The sequence below is a fragment of the Spea bombifrons genome, chromosome 6, assembly GCF_027358695.1.
Source record: "Spea bombifrons isolate aSpeBom1 chromosome 6, aSpeBom1.2.pri, whole genome shotgun sequence".
NCBI classification, from domain to species: Eukaryota; Metazoa; Chordata; class Amphibia; order Anura; family Pelobatidae; genus Spea; species Spea bombifrons.
Genome location: NC_071092.1, coordinates 47468819 through 47490750, shown reverse-complemented (window position 1 = coordinate 47490750; position 21932 = coordinate 47468819). Strand labels below are relative to the sequence as shown.

Sequence of the window (21932 nt, the reverse complement as noted above, 5' to 3'; positions counted from 1 at the left end):
GGACCCCGCGTTGATTTAGTGGGAGCGTTTTCTGGCCTCTGATTGGCTGCGGAGATACTCTGTATCGCTGCACGCCGCGCACTCTCACTTCCTCCTCGCCAGGAGTTTCACTTCCTTCCGGCCGCTTTCAGCAAACATTTTGTTTCTATTCATCTTTTTTTTTTTTTTTTTGCCAATTTCACTTTCACCGACACAATTATTATAACCCTTTCCATGCCAAAGGAGCCGTCTGCCTACCCCATGCACGTTTAAATCCCCTCACTGTAGTAGCCTCTACCACCTCTGCTGGGAGGCTGTCCCACTCATCTATCACCTTAACAGTAAAAGTAAAACTTCCCGTTATCGAAGCGTCTAAAGTTTTTTTGTTTTTTTTTCTTGTGTAAAGTGGTGATTTCAGGAATATTTTCGCACTTTGCACCCAAACTCCCACTGTTTGGGTTGTGTCCCAGTTGTATCACATCCCGTTTTTTCCGCCCCACTCTGTTGTTGTAGGATTCCGGTCCGGTAAGTCATGTTAAGACCAAAGGTTAATGGAATTAACCATTTCATCGCCAGGGCCGTGCAGTTCATTTCAGACCAGTCTAAGGTCCGGTGTCGTACATTTTTTTTATTTTTTGGGCCCCTAATTTCCTTTTGCCAGCGTTTGCGGGAAGTAGCCCCCCATGTCGGTGAACTCCATGGCCCCCCCAGGGAGGCAGAGATCAGGCGGACCCCTTAAAAACTTGGCAGCCGTTGCGTCGTCAGCCTGGAGAACGATTGAAAGGTCGTCCTCCCCGATATCCTCTGAAACCACCAGCTCCGCGTCCCGGAAAAACAACCCCTTCAGGGCGGACGCTGCGTCCCGGAATAAAACACTTCTATTCCCACAATCCTCTCCCGCAGCCAACAGCCCCGCGGCTCTCTGGACCTCCAGCATAAACGACGGGGTGCAATAGGAATCCCTCCTCGGTGGGACCCCCTTCACCGCCTGGGGCTGATAGCCGGGGGTCTCCTCCGGCCCTTTAACATCCGCGGGGGCCGGAAGCAGAGGGCTTTCCGGTGGATTGGTGGACGGCTCCGCCGCTGGGATTGGAGGGCTTGTTGGTTTCGGCGCCAGAATTTCTTGCACCTCTACGATTTCGGGGTCACCATACGATGTGAAGGGGCCGAAGCCGGACGCCTCCTTAATTCCCTTTAAAGAGATATATAGATTAACAGGTACGTCCCGGTCTTGAGGGGGTTAAACGCACAGCATCTTCATAAAGACTTAGCCCATATAATAGATTGTAAGCTCACGGGAGCCAGGACTGACCCAGTACATTAATGTTATTGTCGCCTACGGTAACAGCGCTACGGAATCTGCTGGCGCTAAATAAATCCAAAACGATTAAAAACAAAGAAAAACCCCGAACTGACGGCTCTCCGGCCTTTACAGAGAAGAACGTTATTTTTTTATCGCCGCCATGTTCCGGAGCGATGTACAACGCGGACGATTACCTGCAAAGCCTGCAGAGCTGTGCTGTTTTCAACGCGGGGGTAAACTTCGCAGAGAAATCCCGGAATCCACGATACGGCGAAGGTTTTAACCCTAAAAAGTGAGGGGAGGGGAGAGCCAATCAGTGTGCGCCAAACATCCCTTAATCTTCAAATAAGGGCCCCAGGAGCCGCTTCCCTTCCAAGGGATTTCATTAAACAGAGAATGGAAGAAAATGTCTGAAGGAGATGAAAGCTTTGGGTCGAGCCGTCATGGATCATGGGCTTTACGGTGTTTCTTTACAGAGAGGGGTAGTGGATATGTGGAATGGTCTTCCAGTAGAAGTAGCAGAGGTGAAGTCAGTGAGGGAGTTTGAGGTTTTATTATAAAGCAGAGCCGGCTCATTAATTTAACTATACATTATACAGGGGCCGGTCACTGATTTAACTATACATTATACAGGGGCCGGTCACTGATTTAACTATACATTATACAGGGGCCGGCTCATTAATTTAACTATACATTATACAGGGGGCCGGTCACTGATTTATCTATACATTATACAGGGGCCGGTCACTGATTTATCTATACATTATACAGGGGGCCGGTCACTGATTTATCTATACATTATACAGGGGGCCGGTCACTGATTTATCTATACATTATACAGGGGGCCGGTCACTGATTTATCTATACATTATACAGGGGGCCGGTCACTGATTTATCTATACATTATACAGGGGCCGGTCACTGATTTATCTATACATTATACAGGGGCCGGTCACTGATTTATCTATACATTATACAGGGGCCGGTCCCTGATTTATCTATACATTATACAGGGGCCGGTCACTGATTTATCTATACATTATACAGGGGCCGGTCCCTGATTTATCTATACATTATACAGGGGGCCAGTCACTGATTTATCTATACATTATACAGGGCCGGTCATTGATTTATCTATACATTAAACAGGGGCCGGTCACTGATTTATCTATACATTATACAGGGGCCGGCTCGCTGATTGCGAGGGATAAGGAAGGGCCGGGGTGGAGGACGAGGCGCACCGTTCCCGGATCTTCTTCTTATACATTACTGTCAGCGTGAACGAGGTGAGCGCGGCGGCCGCGGAGCCGATTCCCAGCAGCAGCTCGATGTGACCTCCCAAACCGCTATCTGGAAGAGAATGCCGATAAGAGACACTCGTAACAACGGTCATACGTTTAACACGCGTGTGATTAATCCCCCCAAACAATGAGTATCGGGGCCGCACGGGGCCTATTAATACCCATCTTACTGCCCCGGACACGCTTGAAACATTAACCCTTTAATAGCCCATTGTAAAGATTCTATGTAGTGAGTTGTTTGTTACCCAAAGTTCTCTAATACCGGTCGGCATGGCAACCTTCTTTATTTAAAGATACACTTAAAGGAGTCACCAGCATTCAAGCAGGGATATCAACTATAACATACTGGGCGTAAAAGCAGAGTCAGACTGTGTGACCCGGAGAATCTGCCCCTTTACCCTAATAGTTGGGTAATTATATCCACCTTAATACTCCAGGCATGGCTGGCAAAAGTAAGATTTTAGGCTATCGGCTCCGTGTCGCGCAGGCGCTTCCACCGACGCGCAGAGGAGCCCGCGGGAATCTTTAGGTTGGTTACAGGGAAAAGCACCGATGTCTTATTAAAATACAACCCTTGCCAGGCCGCCCCGGAAAGGAACCAGGCGGACACCCTGCGCTGACCCAAATCTCACCCGGCTGCAGCAGGGCGCACGTCTCTCTGGGCCCTTCCCCCGCAGTCGTTGATGCAGAAATACAGACTTTGTACATTTTATTCGGGTTTAAATGTTGAAATGTGAAGTTCCTCGCCGAGGCGTCTGTAAAAAGAATAATAATAGCACTAAACGCAAATCCTAGAAAACTGCATGAAGATCGATTGCCTCCCCAGTCAGGGAGCCATGAAAGGGTTAATGCACCCCGGTCAGTAAATGATAAACGATTAATTTGCATAATAATACAATCAACCCCCCCCCCCAAATCCGTCTCCAATATTCTGGCCTCTTGAAGTACTTCCGCAAAAGGGGTGGAGCCAGCGTGTGTACCGCGGGGACAGTGTCTACACCAATCGGGGAAGAGCGCTTTCGCGGAGGCTCCGCCCTTTTGCGTGTTAGAGAGAGTGAGCGAGAGAAAAAACAGTAGTTGTGATTTTTTTCCAATAAGGTCCAAACGTTTGTGGGGTCGTTTTATAATCCAGTAAATACGGTATATTATTTCCTGCTAAAGGGCAGCAAGTTTAGTAAAAATTGATACCATTTTTTGGGCCAACGTAGAAGAAAATGTCACTTAAGCTCTCAGGACCTCAGCGGTCTGTTCCTCAAAGACAAAACCTAAAAGAGAAATAGCTCCCCCAAGTGTTCATATTCAGAGCTGCAAGTAGCAGGCTGGACCATTAAAAAAACATCTTATCCGGGGGGGCTGGGGGGGGGTCGAGGGTCGGGGTATTTAATAAATGATCACATTAGTTACAGTTTTTAGGGTCGCTTACTGTTTTGGGCGATGGATCTCCCGAGATCCTCCCTCAGACGCAAAGTGTAGTTAATAATAAACCCTTTTTGATCGCAGAACGGGACCTCCTCCCACCGAATCAGAGCCGCCGCTCCGGAATATTTCACTTTGATGTCTTTGGGTCCTTTCCTGGGCTCTGCGTGGGGAGAAATAAAGCGCAAAAGAAATGAATGACCATGGAATTTTTTTTTATCTCTTCTACGATCCACAGTTTAGTGAATAACAATTAACAGATTTAAAGCGTTCTAACAAAGTATTATTATTATCTTTTATTTCTATAACCCCAACAATTTACGCAGCGCTTGCAGGACAGAAGTTTATCTACCGAGACCATAATCTACAACTACAGGGTAAGAGGCTGAGGAAGGAAGTTTTTCTTTACTGATAGGGTGGTAGATAAGTGGTACAGTCTCCCAGCATAAGTGGTAGAGAGTAATACAATAAGACATACGGCTCCTGAATCTAAGACGAGACCAACAACTGAGCCTTTACAGCAGGAAAAACGGGTGACTAAACGGGGGCCGGATGGGGATTCTATATTTTCTCCCTCGCATCCCAGTAAGTTGCAGCACACGTGGCTCTTGTGGGGTGGCTCTCCCTCCTATGTACTACTACTAGCGGTTAGTGACTAAATGCAGGTGCTTCCTGAAACAGGAAGATAACCTCGTGCCGTTGAAGCGCAGAGGCTGCAGCCTCTCTATCTCACCAAACACGCTGCCAATTCTTTTGGTTAAATGGCATTCGCTCGCGGTGCGGTCGCTTCATACAAAGAGGCCGAGGCTGCAGCCATTGGTGAATTACATTGTATCCCCTCTGCTGGGAGTGTAAGTTACAATGATTGTGTTACATTGTATCCCCTCTGCTGGGAGTGTAAGTTCCATGATTGTGTTACATTGTATCCCCTCTGCTGGGAGTGTAAGTTCCATGATTGTGTTACATTGTATCCCCTCTGCTGGGAGTGTAAGTTCCATGATTGTGTTACATTGTATCCCCTCTGCTGGGAGGGGAGGCTGTCGGCTCTCTGCATTCCCTTTAAATGTTCCGGGTGCCACTTGCTACATTGTATTAGTCGGTGCGGAGCCAGCTAAGCCGGGGTCGGCTGTCCGAGGGGCCAGGGGCGTACAGAGTATTTGGTACCCGGGGCAGATCCTGTAACCCCCCTGACACACTTTAAAATGTAAAGAAATCGACAAAAAAAATTAATGTTGGCAGGAATATTTATTTCACAAATTTGTTAACTGTATGTCAACTGGGAAAAACTAGAAATCGGAAAAAATTTATTATTAACTTATACATAAATTAAATGCGTATAATTAAATAACATTTACTGAACAGATACGGTACAGCAGAACTCCTATAGCTATATACAGAGGCAGACATTGATGGTGGTACAGTGTAACTCCTATCGCGAGATACTAAGCCAGACATTGGCCTCTGCAACCAGCCACTTACTCACAGTGTAAATATAATTTTTCCAAAGGATTTTTTTCCATGTGTATTTTATACTTACGTAACTCTTTAGAAAATCCATAATTTATGGTCGGTTGACTAACTCCGGCCTCGTACACTGCAAACAGAGAAACGGAGACCCTCCGCCCGGCCTCTATTCTGTCTGAAATTGTAATGCAATAAATCAGGTTTTGGCGGCAGTTCTGTATAACTGCATTTAAATAGTCTGGCCATTTACATATCATCGGCAGATCGGCCCCATTCGGCCCGTCTAGTCTGCCCATTTTTTGTCTGTAATCACTCAAGCTTTAATCGGCCGTTAGTCTCGTCTTAGATTCAGGAGCCGTATGTCTATCCCGCGCATGTTTAAATCCCCTCACTGTATTAGCCTCTACCACCTCTGCTGGGAGGCTGGTCCACTTATCTACCACCCTCTCAGTAAAGTAAAACTTCTTTACATCACATCTAAGCCTCTGACCCGCTAGAGTTAGATTCTGGCCTGATGGAATGATTTAAAGCCCGGAAGTGGAAGGCGGTCACGGAAACCAAAGCCTTTACCTTCTATGATGAACTGTTTCTGGTCCTTGGGTACGATGTCCCATGAAATATTTTGGGGTTTCCCGTCACAAGCATCAGGGGCCCGCTGTACAACGAACCATAGAAGGGAGTTCTCTGACTCTTCCGGGGGCTCCCACTGAACGGGGACGGACGTCTGCAGCCCGGATGTTACTGTCAGATTCCGCGGGGCAGGGAAGCCTGGAATATGGTGGTAAAACGCTTATTGGTGCAAGAAGAAACATCATATATTATATTAACATATTAATATATATTATATAGATTATTATATATTATATTAACAGATTTAATATATTAGATTAATAGATTATTATATATTATATTAACATATTATTATATATTATATTAACATATTATTATATATTAATAGATTATTATATATTATATTAACATATTATTTTATATTAATAGATTATTATATATTATATTAATAGATTATTATATATATTATTATATTATTATATACATTAAATGTGTCATTTATTAAAACAGCTGCCTGGTCTAGTGCTTCATATCATCGACGGCTAAATTAATAACATCTAAACATTTTTGTGATGCAAACTTGAGATCGATACTTTGCTCGCACCCCAGATTTTTTACCCCTGGCAAATGTATAGTTCAATGAGTGACCTGTATGATGTATAGTTAAATCAGCGAGATGCTCTGTACAATGTATAGTTAAATCAGCGAGATGCTCTGTATAATGTATAGTTAAATCAGCGAGCCGGCCCCTGTATAATGCATAGTTAAATCAGTGAGCTGGCCCAGTATAATGTATAGTTAAATCAGTGAGATGCCCTGTATAATGTATGGTTAAATCAGTGAGATGCCCTGTATAATGTATAGTTAAATCAGCGAGATGCTCTGTATAATGTATAGTTAAATCAGTGAGATGCCCTGTATGATGTATAGTTAAATCGGTGAGATGCCCTGTATAATGTATAGTTAAACCAGTGAGATGCTCTGTTAGCACTGAAGCCGGTTCTGATTTGATTATCATATAATTTGTAACGGAAGTACGTTTCAGGGCTGAGGTCACCGTAAGAAGCCCCTCACCGTTACTGTCTCTCCGCACTGGCACTGGAGTCGGCTCGGACTCCCCGCGAAGGTTATAAGCCACGACGAAGACGGTTTTCACACCCCTGGGCAGCAGCGCCTGGCACTGAACCTCGGACGTCTGGCAAATTCCAACCGGAATCCTGACTTTTTCGACTTCGTAGAAAATGTTATATCCCAGCGGCCTCGCCCAGGGAACCTCGGGAGGATTCGGCTGCAACGAGACAAATGCGGAGACACAATGTATTTATCACCATCTTTCCAATACTACTGCAAAAGCAGACGGCCATCTGCAAAGCCAATACTGACCTTAAAGTTTTGCAGCAAGGGCGTAATCAGAATGGGGGAACAAGATACATAAATGCATATTCCAATCAGCAGTGCAACGGTTAAGGCAAAATCAGGGTGCAATACATCAACATCCCAAATATAACCACATTGTTTGTTTATTAGAATCCCCTTCTTCTCGCTATATTCTTAATATTCACCTTAATAAGAATGGTCACTTTCTGGCTCCCGTTGGAAGACACTGAACCGAATGCCCGCCAGACACTGAATGTCTCATAAGGCCCTGAAAAAAAAGCAAACGTTCTTTAACGTTTTATTTCTTATCGTGGCCGTTACATAATTGGCCACTAGATGTCAGCAGCGTACAGGTAGAGTTGTTGGTCTATGAGCTTCCTTGGAAAGTTGGGTTATTTTCACCGAATAGGTCTGGGGTAAAAGGTACTATTACATCACTGATGTACTGCTGAAGAATTCACAGGTTTTCTATATATATGCCCCGACTCTCAGGGAAACAGCTGGAAAAAATGGGCTTTATTTACTGAACAGTGAGTTTGCAGGGCAGCTAAAAAGAAAAGGGGCACATTCACTAAACAGAGAGTTTTTTAGCAGAGGTGAACACTGCATGTTAGGAAGGTCCAACTGCAATCAGCTTCTCCCGCAGAAAGGGCTGAGCTGGCCCCGTATAGTCCGTGGCGTAATTTAGTACTTTAGGAAGAAATGTTACTGAAGCCTAAATTAATAAAACATGTGAAATACATGAATTACATTTCATATTTTTAGACAATTCACAGGATTCGGAGGGGTAGATTCCCAAAATGGGCTCTTGCGCCACCTGGTGACCAACGTTAGCAATGACATCTCATTTCACTTATGACATTTCTGTGGCAGACTAGGCCTGTTTTGTCCCTCCACTAAAAAAAAACAACTTTAGAAAAATATAAGATTTGATTTTGTGTATCTTAATAATAATTCATTTGGATCAGAGAACGTCCCATTTAGCGTCATTATTTAAGGTAGGGCTGACCTGTTTCTGTTATATTTTGGGGAAAACTCCAGCCACTCCAGTAACTTTTTCCTTTCCTCTCTCTGCACCGGACCCGCAATGCTTCGGCTTCCAGGACCACCCTCATGAAAAGCGCATTAGTAACGTTGATTATCTGTTCCCCAACCTTCAAAGAAAAAAAACCCAAAAACTTCCAATTTTGTCCAAATATAAATGTAATTTTATAATTTTTCTGATGCCGTCTGAACAAAACAAAATAATATGCTATTAAACGTACAAACAGCCCAGAACTTTAGAAAGCGCCCAACATTCTACAAGGTTACACAATTCTATAAAAACATAAAAAACATCATAATGTACAGACGGTTTTACCTGCCCTGACCTTTAGTTTATAACTTTATCTCCGACTACCCGCCCTGACCTTTACCTTTTAACTTTACCTCTAACTACCTGCCCTGACCTTTAACTTGTGACTTTATCTCCAACCACCTGCCCTGACCTTTAACTTGTGACTTTATCTCCAATCACCTGCTCTGACCTTTGACTTATGACTTTATCTCCAACCACCTGCCCTGACCTTAAACTTTTGACTTTATCTCCAACCACCTGCCCTGACCTTTAACTTCTGACTTTATCTCCAACCATCAGCCCTGACCAGTGTCATAACAAAAATTGCCAGACCCCCCCTGCCAGAATTACAATGGAAGCTCCCAAATCAAGGGGTTTGGTGGGGCTGGTGTTGGGGCCCCCACTGGACAGACCCCAGCCCCCCACGACAGTGGCTCTGATCCTTCAGTGTGCCTTGTGGCTGTGAATCCTCCCACTACTATGAGGCCTAGGAAACGTCCAACCATTGCACCATCACTGGCCCAAGCCATGGGCAACTGCTTGTTGCCGGTGAAGACATCTGCTGGGGTTGCTTGGCCCTTCTCACAGCCCAGACCATAGGCCCCTATCCACGGCAGCGGAACGGACCAAACACCCGTCAAGGCGTCTCTTACCGAGATCCAGTCTGCTTTGTGCGGCGTTCTATACGCCAGCTCGCAGGAACGGATGTTTCCGCTGATTTCTCTCCTCCACTGGATGACGACTTTGAAAAGTTTGTTAAAAATGCCATTGGTTACGATCTCCGGTGTAATGGGAACCACTGAAAATAATAATGATAAATGTAAAGGGGTTACCCCAATATATAAGAGGTGAAATCGTAAATAAAGCGTGCGGGTTTTCTTACCTATATCCCCCAGCAGGACGGACGCCGGCTCGGACTCGGACCGGCCCAAGGCGTTCGTGGCCGTAACATAAAACGCAAAGTCTTCGTACCTCGATCGGTTAAACTCGATACTTAAAGTTTCTCTTGCTAGGATCACGTGTTCCTCTGACGACTGCAAACTAAAAAGAGAGGGTCTCATAAACCAAGTTATTAAGCATTACGGAGATTATTACACATTAACTGTTTAATGCCCAGTGGGTACAAAGCGCACTGCATTTTATATCGGTTGAAATGAATCAATTGTAAAAATCAATAATTGTTATATTGTTGCCACATACAGTGCGGCTTAGTATTTTATTTGTCTATTTTATGGCCGAGGGAATTCATTTTTACTTATTTTATGCAATTTGGTGGATTTCGTGTGAGTTTGATTATTATTAATAAAAAGCGTTGGTTAATTTGTCGCTAATATGCAAAACCACAATCAGTATCAACGATATCAGAGAGTACAAGAAAAGCAACAATTATAACAAAAGTTATTATATTTTTTATTTTTTTTGCTGTGAAAAAAAAAAATGAAAAAAGTGCCAAATGTGTCCATTTAAGGGCCACTGTTGAACCAGATCCCCTTCGTCTTTTCTTCGGGGGCCGCACTGCCAGAAGGGTCTCCTCTGCCCTTCCCCGGAATTCTTCTTTGTATGAGTATATAGATTGTAAGCTCCTTTGAGCAGGGCCCTCCTCACTTTTTGTCTCTGTAAATCCAAATTATTATGTGATGCACGACTTGTCACGCGGAATATGATAGCGCTATATAAATTAATAAAAAAATAATAGAATTTTTTGTCATCACAATCTATGATTTTTATGGATAAAAATACATGAATAAGAAATAATAGTTATTTTAAAAACGTTCTACCCAATAACCTCAAACTATTAACTCTATTAACGCTAGTAAATTAGTACCAATTTATTTTACTTGTTAAATATATACGGAACAGAATATTAAAAGGGAATTATAGAAAACCACTGAACAAAAAGATAAGTTCAATTACAAAAAGAAACCCAAAACCATCCAATCTAGTTAATAAGATAAAAATGCTATTAAAATTGAACTGATCAGGAGGAAAAATATAACAATATTATTTCATGTTTAATTCTTTTTTTTGTTAAATTCAAAAAGTAAATTAATTATCATTTTACAGTCTTAATGGTCTTTGGTTTCTTACTGAACTAATCAGTGCTAACAATGCAGGGGAAATCCTTTTAATATGGCATGCAATATATATATATATATATGTTATTATTATTATTATGAGTTATGTTGTGGGCAATACTAATAATTATAATAATAAATATTAAGTATCTCTACCCCTGTATAGATATATATATATATGTATATTTATATATATATATTTATATATGTTATTATTATTATTATTATTATTATTATTATTGATGTTGTGGGCAATACTAATACTTATAATAATAAATACCGTATTAAGTATCTCTACCCCTGTATATATATATATATATATATATATATTTTATTTTTATTTTTTTTTATATATATATATATATTTATATATGTTATTATTATTATTATTATGATTGATGTTGTGGGCAATACTAATAATTATAATAATAAATATTAAGTATCTCTACCCCTGTATATATATATATATATATATTTTATATTTATATATATATATTTATATATGTTATTATTATTATTATTATTATTATGATTGATGTTGTGGGCAATACTAATAATTATAATAATATATATTAAGTATCTCTACCCCTGTATATATATATATATATACACATGTTATTATTATTGTGATAGTAAGTTTATTGTATTCATTTATTGAAAGCTTTATATAAAATGAAATAGGGTAATGCTAGATTTCCAAAGCTCCAGGAAACAAAAATGTGTCACGATCTAGGTAAGAAAATGCATATATTTTCAGGTGTCTGTTGATCCCCTTCCGGAGCCGCCGTGTACGTTAACAATGTAACTGGGACATGCTCCATTTACGACGGAGAATTATAAGAAGCCACCGGTGTTAAAAGCAGATCTGGTTTTGTGGCTGATACTTCTGTGACCACAAGGTAAAAGATATTAATACAGGAGATTAGGTTGTAAAAGTGCCGACGCGTTTAACCGTTGCAAGCCATGAGGATTCTCGCACCTTCACCACAATCGCGCAGCACGCAGACGTTCGAGATTCCGCCGTAGAGAATGAGTCCGCCTGATTCACGCAGAATCACAGGGATTCGGGTAAAGGGTAACCCCGTCAATGTAACGCGTTTAGAAGTCTGATGCCAGATCAGGACTGGACCGTCAGTGGAAACCAGTCCTGGCACTTTAAGGTGGCCGGTAAGCCAGAGACATGCGGCCACCTGCCATATACACACCGCTGTACCTTTATATCACCTGTATACATTTTTTCAGCATGTGCTCACCTGTGCACAGCAGTCTATGGCCGGAGAACCCCTTAAGGACAATGGGTTGCCCTTAAACCCATTAAAAGCAATGCATTGTGAGCCCATACATGTAGGGGCTTTGTCATGAAGGGGTTAAAGGAGACAATTAGCCGTCCGATGTGATGGAGGCAAGTTGGTGGCATTGTTGGGCACCAGCCCTTAGGTCATCTGTCGGCGTCATACCTCCCAACTGTCCAGTTTTTTTTTGCGGTTTGATTTTCGCCCCGCTGTCCTGTTTTTGGGGGGACCGTGGGTGGGTTAAAGTAACTCTCCGATCGAGGCAGCAAGCTGCAGCATTGTTGGCGGCACAGACCTCTATCATGCGGCCACCATAAGGCAGCGTAAGTCAGCTTAGCGCGCGGCGAGCTGGCCGAAGGCAGGCAGGTGGTCTCACCCCGGTCTGACCATGTCCCCCAAGTGAATGTTAGGTCACTCGAAATGTTGGGGGGTATGCAGTGTTCCTGGCAGGCAGACAAAAGGGGCAGGGGCAGTCCTTCTAGCGGACTGCCCCTTAGCGATGCGCAGGCTCACGTTCCTGCTCGGTACCCCAAGTGCAATAAGGTCTGGGGAAAAGACACTGATATGTATATGATATAAAAATACTATTAGGGAAAATATTTGTCTTTATGTGATGGGAAACAAAAAAAAAGAAAAAGCCTGAATATAAGACGACCCTATAGGAAAAAAGTTTTACCAGTAAATGTTAATTCATGTAAACTATTTTTTTCATATTTAATAAAAGCTATGATTGAGAAAAAAAAATGTTTTTGTTTTTATTTCCCTTTGTTTGCCAACCTGCCCCCCAGTTATGCCATTGATATGCCTTACACCCCCTAAATGCCACTCTGCCTCCAGAAATGCCTTATACCCGTATATGCCACTCTGGCATATAGGGGGTTAAAAGGCAAATCATGGGGCAGAGTGGCATATAAGGGGGGTAAAGGACATTTCTGGAGGCAGAGTGGAATATAGGTATTAATTATTATTTATTTGTTATTATTAATAATTATCTTTTATTTATATAGCGCCAACAATTCCCGCAGCGCTTCTTACAGTCCCTACATTCAAAGGGTCTGACAAAACTAGAACAGACAGACTAAGACGAAGCGATATATATTAGGGAAACAGGGCTCGGTTCGCAGGCTTACAATCAGACTAAAAAAAAAAGCACATTTATGTTTCTAAATGACACCAACTTTTTTTAATCGTAATTTCATGGTAATCAAAATGAGGCCGCATGTTCTTCCTGGCACCGAATGCAAAGCCTTCCCACTCTAGATCGCTCGGTAAGATAATAAGGATATTTTAAGTCACCCAAACCCCGTTTCACTTAGAACATGACAGATTTTTTATTTCCAAAAAAACAAAAAAGTATATAAAAAAATAAAAACCGCCAGATCAGCCCACAAGATATATACCTGCTCCCGGAAATAATACCTTGGCATGTGTTACTAACGCTTTAATCTGTCGTTAAACATAGAAACGCAGAATCGCTGTAAAGACTCAAACCTTAATGAGTGTACTACCCTCTACCTCTTCTGCTGGGAGGCTGTTCCACTTATCGACCACCCTCTCAGTAAAGTAAAACTTCCTTATATTGCATCAAAATTAGAGCATGATGTTGAATTGTTATTAAATGCTTTTATAATTCATGGACAGGCAGACTAGACGGGGCCGAGTGGGGCCGACCTACCGGCAGATTGTATCCAAAAAGTAGGAAGCTGACAAAACCCTGCACGTCACAATAGTTAATAATCATCGGCAATTATCACGCACCCCACTCTAGAACTTTCTAAATGTGGATATCAGTAAAAAAAATAAATATAATCAGCGCTTTAAGAGTTAAGCATAACCCACTGACATAAATCAACAGGAAAAAATAGAAATGACTATTTTAATTCTAAATGTTTAATATTTATTTAATAAAACATAATATTTAAAATATTTAAACGTTAAATATTTATTATTACTGATTTATACTATTTTTCTAACTAATAAGAGACAAAATAATCGACCTCAATTATAACATTCCACGGTTTGAAGAAATCTGCCCCTGTCATTATTTATAGCCATTTTTTACAATGATGTCTCTTAATCATTTTTGCCCCATGTCCGGAGACACTCAGACCCCCCCAGGGCAGATCCTCCTGCTGTATGACGTCTACTTGGTTTATGTAAAAGAGAACCTACTTTTTTATGTGAGCGGAGTAGCTGGTGGGTATGAAAGTCTCCCATCCTCTGTCCCAAGTACACGTCACGACAGCGGACAGTTCCTCAGAGAAACACGTCAAATTGGACGGACGATCTGGAGGATCTTCAAGACAAAAGCCAGAAGAGATAGAATTCACTCCCCACAAGGACTGTCAGATCCAATAAATGCTTCTAAATACAGGCCGGAGAGTATATAATATATAATATGAGGAATATACAGGATATAACGGGTTATAAGGACGGGATTAGTTATACGGCCGGAGAGTATATAATATATAATATGAGGAATATACAGGATATAACGGGTTATAAGGACAGGATTAGATATACGGGGGGAGAGTATATAATATATAATATGAGGAATATACAGGGATATAACGGGTTATAAGGACGGGATTAGTTATACGGGGGGGGGGAGTATATAATATATAATATGAGGAATATACAGGATATAACGGGTTATAAGGACAGGATTAGATATACGGGGGGAGAGTATATAATATATAATATGAGGAATATACAGGATATAACGGGTTATAAGGACGGGGTTAGTTATACGGGGGGAGAGTGTATAATATATAATATGAGGAATATACAGGATATAACGGGTTATAAGGACGGGATTAGTTATACGGCCAGAGAGTATATAATATATAATATGAGGAATATACAGGGATATAACGGGTTATAAGGACGGGATTAGTTATACGGGGGGAGAGTATATAATATATAATATGAGGAATATACAGGATATAACGGGTTATAAGGACGGGATTAGTTATACGGGGGGAGAGTATATAATATATAATATGAGGAATATACAGGATATAACGGGTTATAAGGACGGGATTAGTTATACGGGGGGAGAGTATATAATATATAATATGAGGAATATACAAGGATATAACGGGTTATAAGGACAGGATTAGTTATACGGGGGGAGAGTATATAATATATAATATGAGGAATATACAGGATATAACGGGTTATAAGGACGGGATTAGTTATACGGGGTGGAGAGTATATAATATATAATATGAGGAATATACAGGGATATAACGGGTTATAAGGACGGGATTAGTTATACGGCCGGAGAGTATATAATATATAATATGAGGAGTATACAGGGATATAACGGGTTATAAGGACGGGATTAGTTATACGGGGGGAGAGTATATAATATATGAGGAATATACAGGATATAACGGGTTATAAGGACGGGATTAGTTATACGGCCGGAGAGTATATAATATATAATATGAGGAATATACAGGGATATAACGGGTTATAAGGACGGGATTAGTTATACGGCCGGAGAGTATATAATATATAATATGAGGAATATACAGGGATATAACGGGTTATAAGGACGGGATTAGTTATACGGGGGGAGAGTATATAATATATAATATGAGGAATATACAGGATATAACGGGTTATAAGGACGGGATTAGTTATACGGCGGAGAGTATATAATATATAATATGAGGAATATACAGGATATAACGGGTTATAAAGACTAGCCCCCATTGTAAGCGTTCTAATTGTATAGCTGTGGTCCCTGCACATTTAACTATACATTATACAGGGCCAGCTCAACAGGATTGTCCAGTTGTAAAAATCCAGTTGGCCCCTCTCATCTGCTTTTTTTCTTGCTGTAAGGAAATAGCAACATCCCAAAGCTGAAATTTCCCCCTCTTTTGAAAATTCCCACTTAAGCCCAAACACTTACATCCCACACGTAATATTTCCCAGTTCACCGGGACCGCCATGCCGACGCAATTGAAGAAACAATAAATAACATAAGACTTTGTAACGTTTGACAGTCTGAGCACGGCCGACGTCTCATTCATCCAGTGCGGTTGAATGTTGTAGTCATTATCTAATGAAAAGGTGAATTTTTCCGCCATGTGGCAATCGTTCACTGACTTCACGCATATTACGGAAACATTAGATCCCACCCGGGCAACCGGTGCGGGTTTAATAGTTAGATCTCCTGAGGGCCTCCAGAAACCTATGAAATGACAGGCAAAAAAGTGTGTTAAAGATATCAGGATATTTTGATTAGCATTAGTGTTTCATTCAGATGGGGGAAGCTTTAACTCATAGCACATTCCACTTCCTGTTATATGGTACAGTCTCTTCCTGCTCAGACAATTCATAAAAGAATTGTTTCACCTCTTTGTAACATAAAATTATTATTTTTTTTAGCTGTTTTTATGAAGTTCGTTTAAGGTAAAGGCAAAATAACTTTAATTTACAAAAGGGATTAAAAAAATGCTATTTTCATTATCAGAAATAATGTAATAAAAATAATTTTGTATCAACATCAGTTAGAGCTGAATCTTTAAATTTAAATTATTTTTATCAACCTGGCAACAGAGAGAGGACATGTTTTTGAGTACATTTTGTAACTATTAACCCCTGATATCGGTTCCTGACACGGCCATGACAGATATAATATGGTATACAATCTATTCCAAATTATCATAACATTTCGATTAGAACGCGCTTTACCTGTACAAGCTTTAATATTAAATATGTAAATTACAGACGTCAAGCTCCACTTGAAAGTATGGATTTCCATATCTGCAGAATAAATGAATAAGATTACTCAATAAAAAATACCTGAACAATATCAAAATCCCTCTGTGCCTTCTTCCTCCCCTGATGTCCCTCCCCCCTCTCCTGATGCCCCTCTCCCCCCAATACCCCTCCTTTCTCCCTGATGTCTCTCCACCCTCTCCTGATGTCCCTCTCCCCCAATACCCCTCCTTCCTCCCCTGAAGTGCCTCTTTTCCCCCTGATGCCCCTCTCCTCCAATACCTATCTTCCCCTGATGCTCTGCTCCCTCCAATGTCCTTACTTCCTCCCCTGATGACCCTCTCCCCCCCATAATGACCCTTTCCCCAATCCCCATCCTCCCCTTATGACCCTCCTCCTCCCTGATGCCCCCCAATGCCCTTCCTTCCACCCCTGATGCCCCTCATTCCAGAGGTGGTGGGTGCTGGGTCATACGTACAAAACACTGATTGCACCCCAAAACACCTGTGCGTGTAGGAGGCTCTTCAAACATTTTAGTACACCAGTGGCACTAGAGCATTAATAATTATCTATACGGGGGTCCGTGTTTTCAATGTCTTTCATTCATTATGCTGATGTTGCCCCTTTAAATCAGATTTCAAGAAAGCTAAATATTTTTTTATTAGTTTAGAGATTATTATTATTCGCCAATAAATAGTTTTTTTGACTACATTGTAACCACTTCAATGCCAGACAGATCCCCAGAACATGGGGGTCAATCACCTTAGGAAAGTATGAGTTATTTCTTAAAAAAATACTTTTGTGGGTTAAAAATTTTAAAGAATATGTTCCAAAGATACGCTGCTTTTATCTGATCTCTGCCATGACAAAAAAAGAAACTTTCAAGTGATCTGATTAGACAGGAAACGTAACCACGCCGATAGCAGAATGATGTCGCAATATACCAGAGAGTAACAGATTCTGTCCAAAATCTATACTTTGAGCTTTGAATTTACTGATAAATCTACTGATCTGTAATTTATCTTAACGGTGACATCTCAGGACAGCAGATATTATACCGAAGCACCCATCATTTCCTTATTCCTAGTAATCAGATTAAAAATAAATTTACAGAAATCTTGTAGTTTTTGCCCCATAATATAATGTTTTCAGGCAGCTGCATATCAGCCGTTTGTATGATTCTCGCTCTGTTATCTGACCCCCGATCTAGCCCAGACCTCTGATGAAGCTCTGAGGAGCGAAACATGTCAGGGGGGCTACTTGTCTGAGTTTTTAATTAGCCTCTGTCACTGGTCATAATTGAATTATTTCTGTTGTTAGGACTGCAGCCATCAACAGTATGTACTACCTAATATTAGTGTTACACAGCTTATGTCACTGTGACGTATACCTTTTATGGTAGGACTGGTGACACTGGTGTTTTTAAAAATCTTTTTTTGGTTATACCTTTTAATAAACAATTAATAAAAGTCATGTTTTAGGGTGGGGTTATAATAAGGGTATTTTTTGATCCCGGGAACGGGATTGGTTTATTTGCAATCTACTAAACCCCTCAACTCCTTATCATACTGCCTGTGGGGAACAATAGAATGGCTCAGTCTTAATCACCCAGCCGGACTCTCTCACTAATGAAAGTCTATGGAGGAACAGACTTCATTAGCATCGCCATAAAGCATCAGCTCAGTGTGGTGTTTGAGCCAAAATATCACATGACTGACAGCAACGGCGGCTCCAGGTCTGCAGATAAAAGAAGGTTATAAAACCAGGTTTTTAGTCAACACTGACCGATATTACTGTATATAGCGCTGGGGGTTATATTACTGTATACAGCACTGGGGGTTATTATTGTATACAGTGCTGGGGGTTATATCACTGTATACAGCGTTGGGGGTTATTACTGTATACAGCGCTGGGGGTTGTATTACTGTATACAGCGCTGGGGGTTGTATTACTGTATACAGTGCTGGGGGGTTATATTACTGTATACAGTGCTGGGGGTTGTATTACTGTATACAGCACTGGGGGGTAATATTACTGTGTACAGCGCTGGGGGTTATATTACTGTATACAGTGCTGGGGGTTGTATTACTGTATACAGCACTGGGGGGTTATATTACTGTATACAGCGTTGGGGGTTATTACTGTATACAGCGCTGGGGGTTATATTACTGTATACAGCGCTGGGGGTTATATTACTGTATACAGCGCTGGGGGTTATATTACTGTATACAGCGCTGGGGGTTATATTACTGTATACAGCGCTGGGGTTATATTACTGTATACAGCGCTGGGGGTTATATTACTGTATACAGCGCTGGGGGTTATATTACTGTATACAGCGCTGGGGGTTATATTACTGTGTACAGCGCTGGGGGTTATATTACTGTATACAGCGCTGGGGGTTTTATTACTGTATACAGCACTGGGGGTTATATTACTGTATACAGCGCTGGGGGTTATATTACTGTATACAGCGCTGGGGGTTATATTACTGTATATAGCGCTGGGGGTTATATTACTGTATACAGTGCTGGGGGTTATATTACTGTATACAGCGCTGGGGGTTATATTACTGTATACAGCGCTGGGGGTTATATTACTGTATACAGCACTGGGGGCTTATTATTGTATCGAGCTCATTTTTGTTGTGAATCATGTTTATATTTGTTGTTTCAAAAATGCTAAAGTGAAACAGGTCCCTTTGGATGCAGAACTGAGCTCTTCTAAGGTCTCCTTCAGGCTGCAGACAGAAGGATCTTTGCTCTGTATGAACAGCGCCAGCAGATTGTGGAGCGCTATTACAATGCAGGAGACAAGAAGTTACTAATAGCAATAAAAATGCAATTTACAAAACAATAAAATATAAATAATAACATCAATTGTTACAACGAATGGGTAGAGGAGGAGAATAGCTCACGGCTCTTAAGAGCTTACAATCTATTACAGTCCATCTGGGACTTTCCAAGACAAGGAGGAGAGTCTATAGAAAGAACAAATGAATAAAGGACAGAACGGGTTAAAGAAATTAAAGTCAGAGGACAGAAAGGCATCAGTTTGTATGGAAACCCAGAATCTGCTGTTATTAACACACATGTAATATGTACCTCTTTCTGTCTTAAAGAAGGGGAACATATAAGTATTTTACGAGACATTTTATTTACTATTTTATTTATTCTAGAGTCTTCCCCGTATTTACTAAAGCGCTGGTTTCATCGGAGGGAACCGTAAAAAAATAATAAAAAATAATAATAATAATAAATAAATAATAATAAAAAAATGGGTATAATTCCCACGCTAAATTTTAGGGGGCATTTTACAATTACCTGTAATTTTTCACTTCTCAGCATCCTAAAAAAAAAGAAGGGTCCCTCTAGTCGCCCGTTTCTCCTGCGGTAAAGACTCAAACCTTAATCAGTCGTTGGTCTCGTCTTAGATTCAGGAGCCGTATGTCTATCCCATGCATGTTTAATCCCCTCACTGTATTACCCCTCTACCACTTCTGCTGGGAGGCTGTTCTACGTATCCACCACCCTCTCAGTAAAGTAAAACTTCCCTACTTCCCTACACCATCTAAGCCTTCAAGTGTTAGATTCCGGTCTCTTGTTCTCCTCCTTTGAAATAAACTTCCTTCCTGTACTTTGTTAAACCCCTTTATATATTTATAAATTATTTAATAATATTAAATAATCTAAATAATTAATTTTAATATTTAACAATAATTTCTTATATATATATATCCAATAATAATTTTTTTTTATATATATATATATATATATATATAAAATAGTAGATAAATATATGAAATATATATAATCTTTTTATTTTTAGACATACCTGTTTTTTGTGGATTTAAAGGGCCGGTGCAGAATTTCATGCGTTCATTCTCTGTCTGTGGTTGGCACAGACGCCGTGCGCTGCTCTTTTATAATCTAGGACAGAAAATATTGCAAGACATGTAAATTTTGTGGCATCGTCAGTATTCATAATGTGACTCCCTCTTACTGGATGCCCCCCGGCCCCCTCCTATCTGCAGCAGGGACACTCAGGGGTTAATGCTGAATGATTCATATTGCGATTTCATTCATGTCATTAGCGCCCTTTAGGTGATCGGTGCCGGGGTGACTGTCTGTATAATGACCCAAAGGGGAAGTAACCTAATGCCCCCGTGGTGATCAGAATACCCCAGCCTCGCACGAGAGCAGCCGCTGAAGCCCTTTTCTGGGTCTTGTCTGCTTCTCGCTGCCCACACTCGGTTTTCTCGTCAGCGTAACCTTTTTTTCTGTGTAAGTTGGGTTTTTTCCCAATATTCAAAGCAGTTTCAGAGAAGGACTCTGTGAACGTGCGACATATTCTGCACGCGCTCGTGCAAGTGACCCCGAGATTCATCGACACAAAGAGACCACAAAGTGAACACAAAGAGACCACAAAGTGAACCGTGCCGAAAAATCCACAAAAAATATTTAATAGAAACAGCCCAAAAACAATGTGCATCATCAGAGCAAAACATAAACATTTTTGCCCGCTGTCCAGCTGGGCCATCTGGGTCCAAAGTTCAGGGAGTAGTAGGGGTAGTTGTAGTGCAGTTACAGTAGTGGTAGTAGTTACAGTGCACAGTGAGTAGTAGGGGTAGTTGTAGTGTAATGGGAATAGTGTCAGTAGCTTGAGTAGTTGCAGTGTATTGGGAGTTGTTGCAGTGTAGTGGGAGTAGTGGGAGTAGTTGCAGTGTATTGGGAGTAGTGGGAGTAGTTGCAGTGTATTGGGAGTAGTGGGAGTCGTTGAGGTGTATTGGGAGTAGTGGGAGTAGTTGCAGTGTATTGGGAGTAGTGGGAGTAGTTGCAGTGTATTGGGAGTAGTGGGAGTTGTTGCAGTGTATTGGGAGTAGTGGGAGTCATTACAGTCTGTGTGAGTTGGTTCAGTGTGGGTAGTAAGGGTAGTTGTAATGTAATGTGAGTGATGGGAGTAGTAGCTGTGCAGTTACAGTGCACAGCGCCCTCTGCTGGCAGTGAATTGCAATCGTAGTCTCTGTTCATCTCAGCCGTTTCCCTGGTAACGGGAAGGACGCTGTCCGGAGCAGCCATATTG

The 21932-nt window shown here is 41.3% G+C and overlaps 1 protein-coding gene across 1 annotated transcript; it reads right to left on the bottom strand.

The window, feature by feature from the left end:
* Window positions 1–160: 160 nt before the first annotated feature.
* Window positions 161–21928, bottom strand: LOC128500976 (interleukin-12 receptor subunit beta-2-like). The gene is made up of 15 exons (XM_053470348.1): window positions 21829–21928; window positions 16039–16320; window positions 14286–14409; window positions 9630–9787; window positions 9400–9545; window positions 8420–8564; window positions 7596–7678; window positions 7108–7321; window positions 6034–6231; window positions 5537–5638; window positions 4007–4162; window positions 3216–3374; window positions 2524–2632; window positions 1477–1567; window positions 161–1171 (listed from the first exon to the last, which is right to left on the bottom strand). The coding sequence occupies exons 1-15, from the start codon at window positions 21926–21928 to the stop codon at window positions 623–625; spliced, it is 2616 nt and encodes an 871-aa protein (XP_053326323.1). The 3' UTR covers window positions 161–622.
* Window positions 21929–21932: the final 4 nt, after the last annotated feature.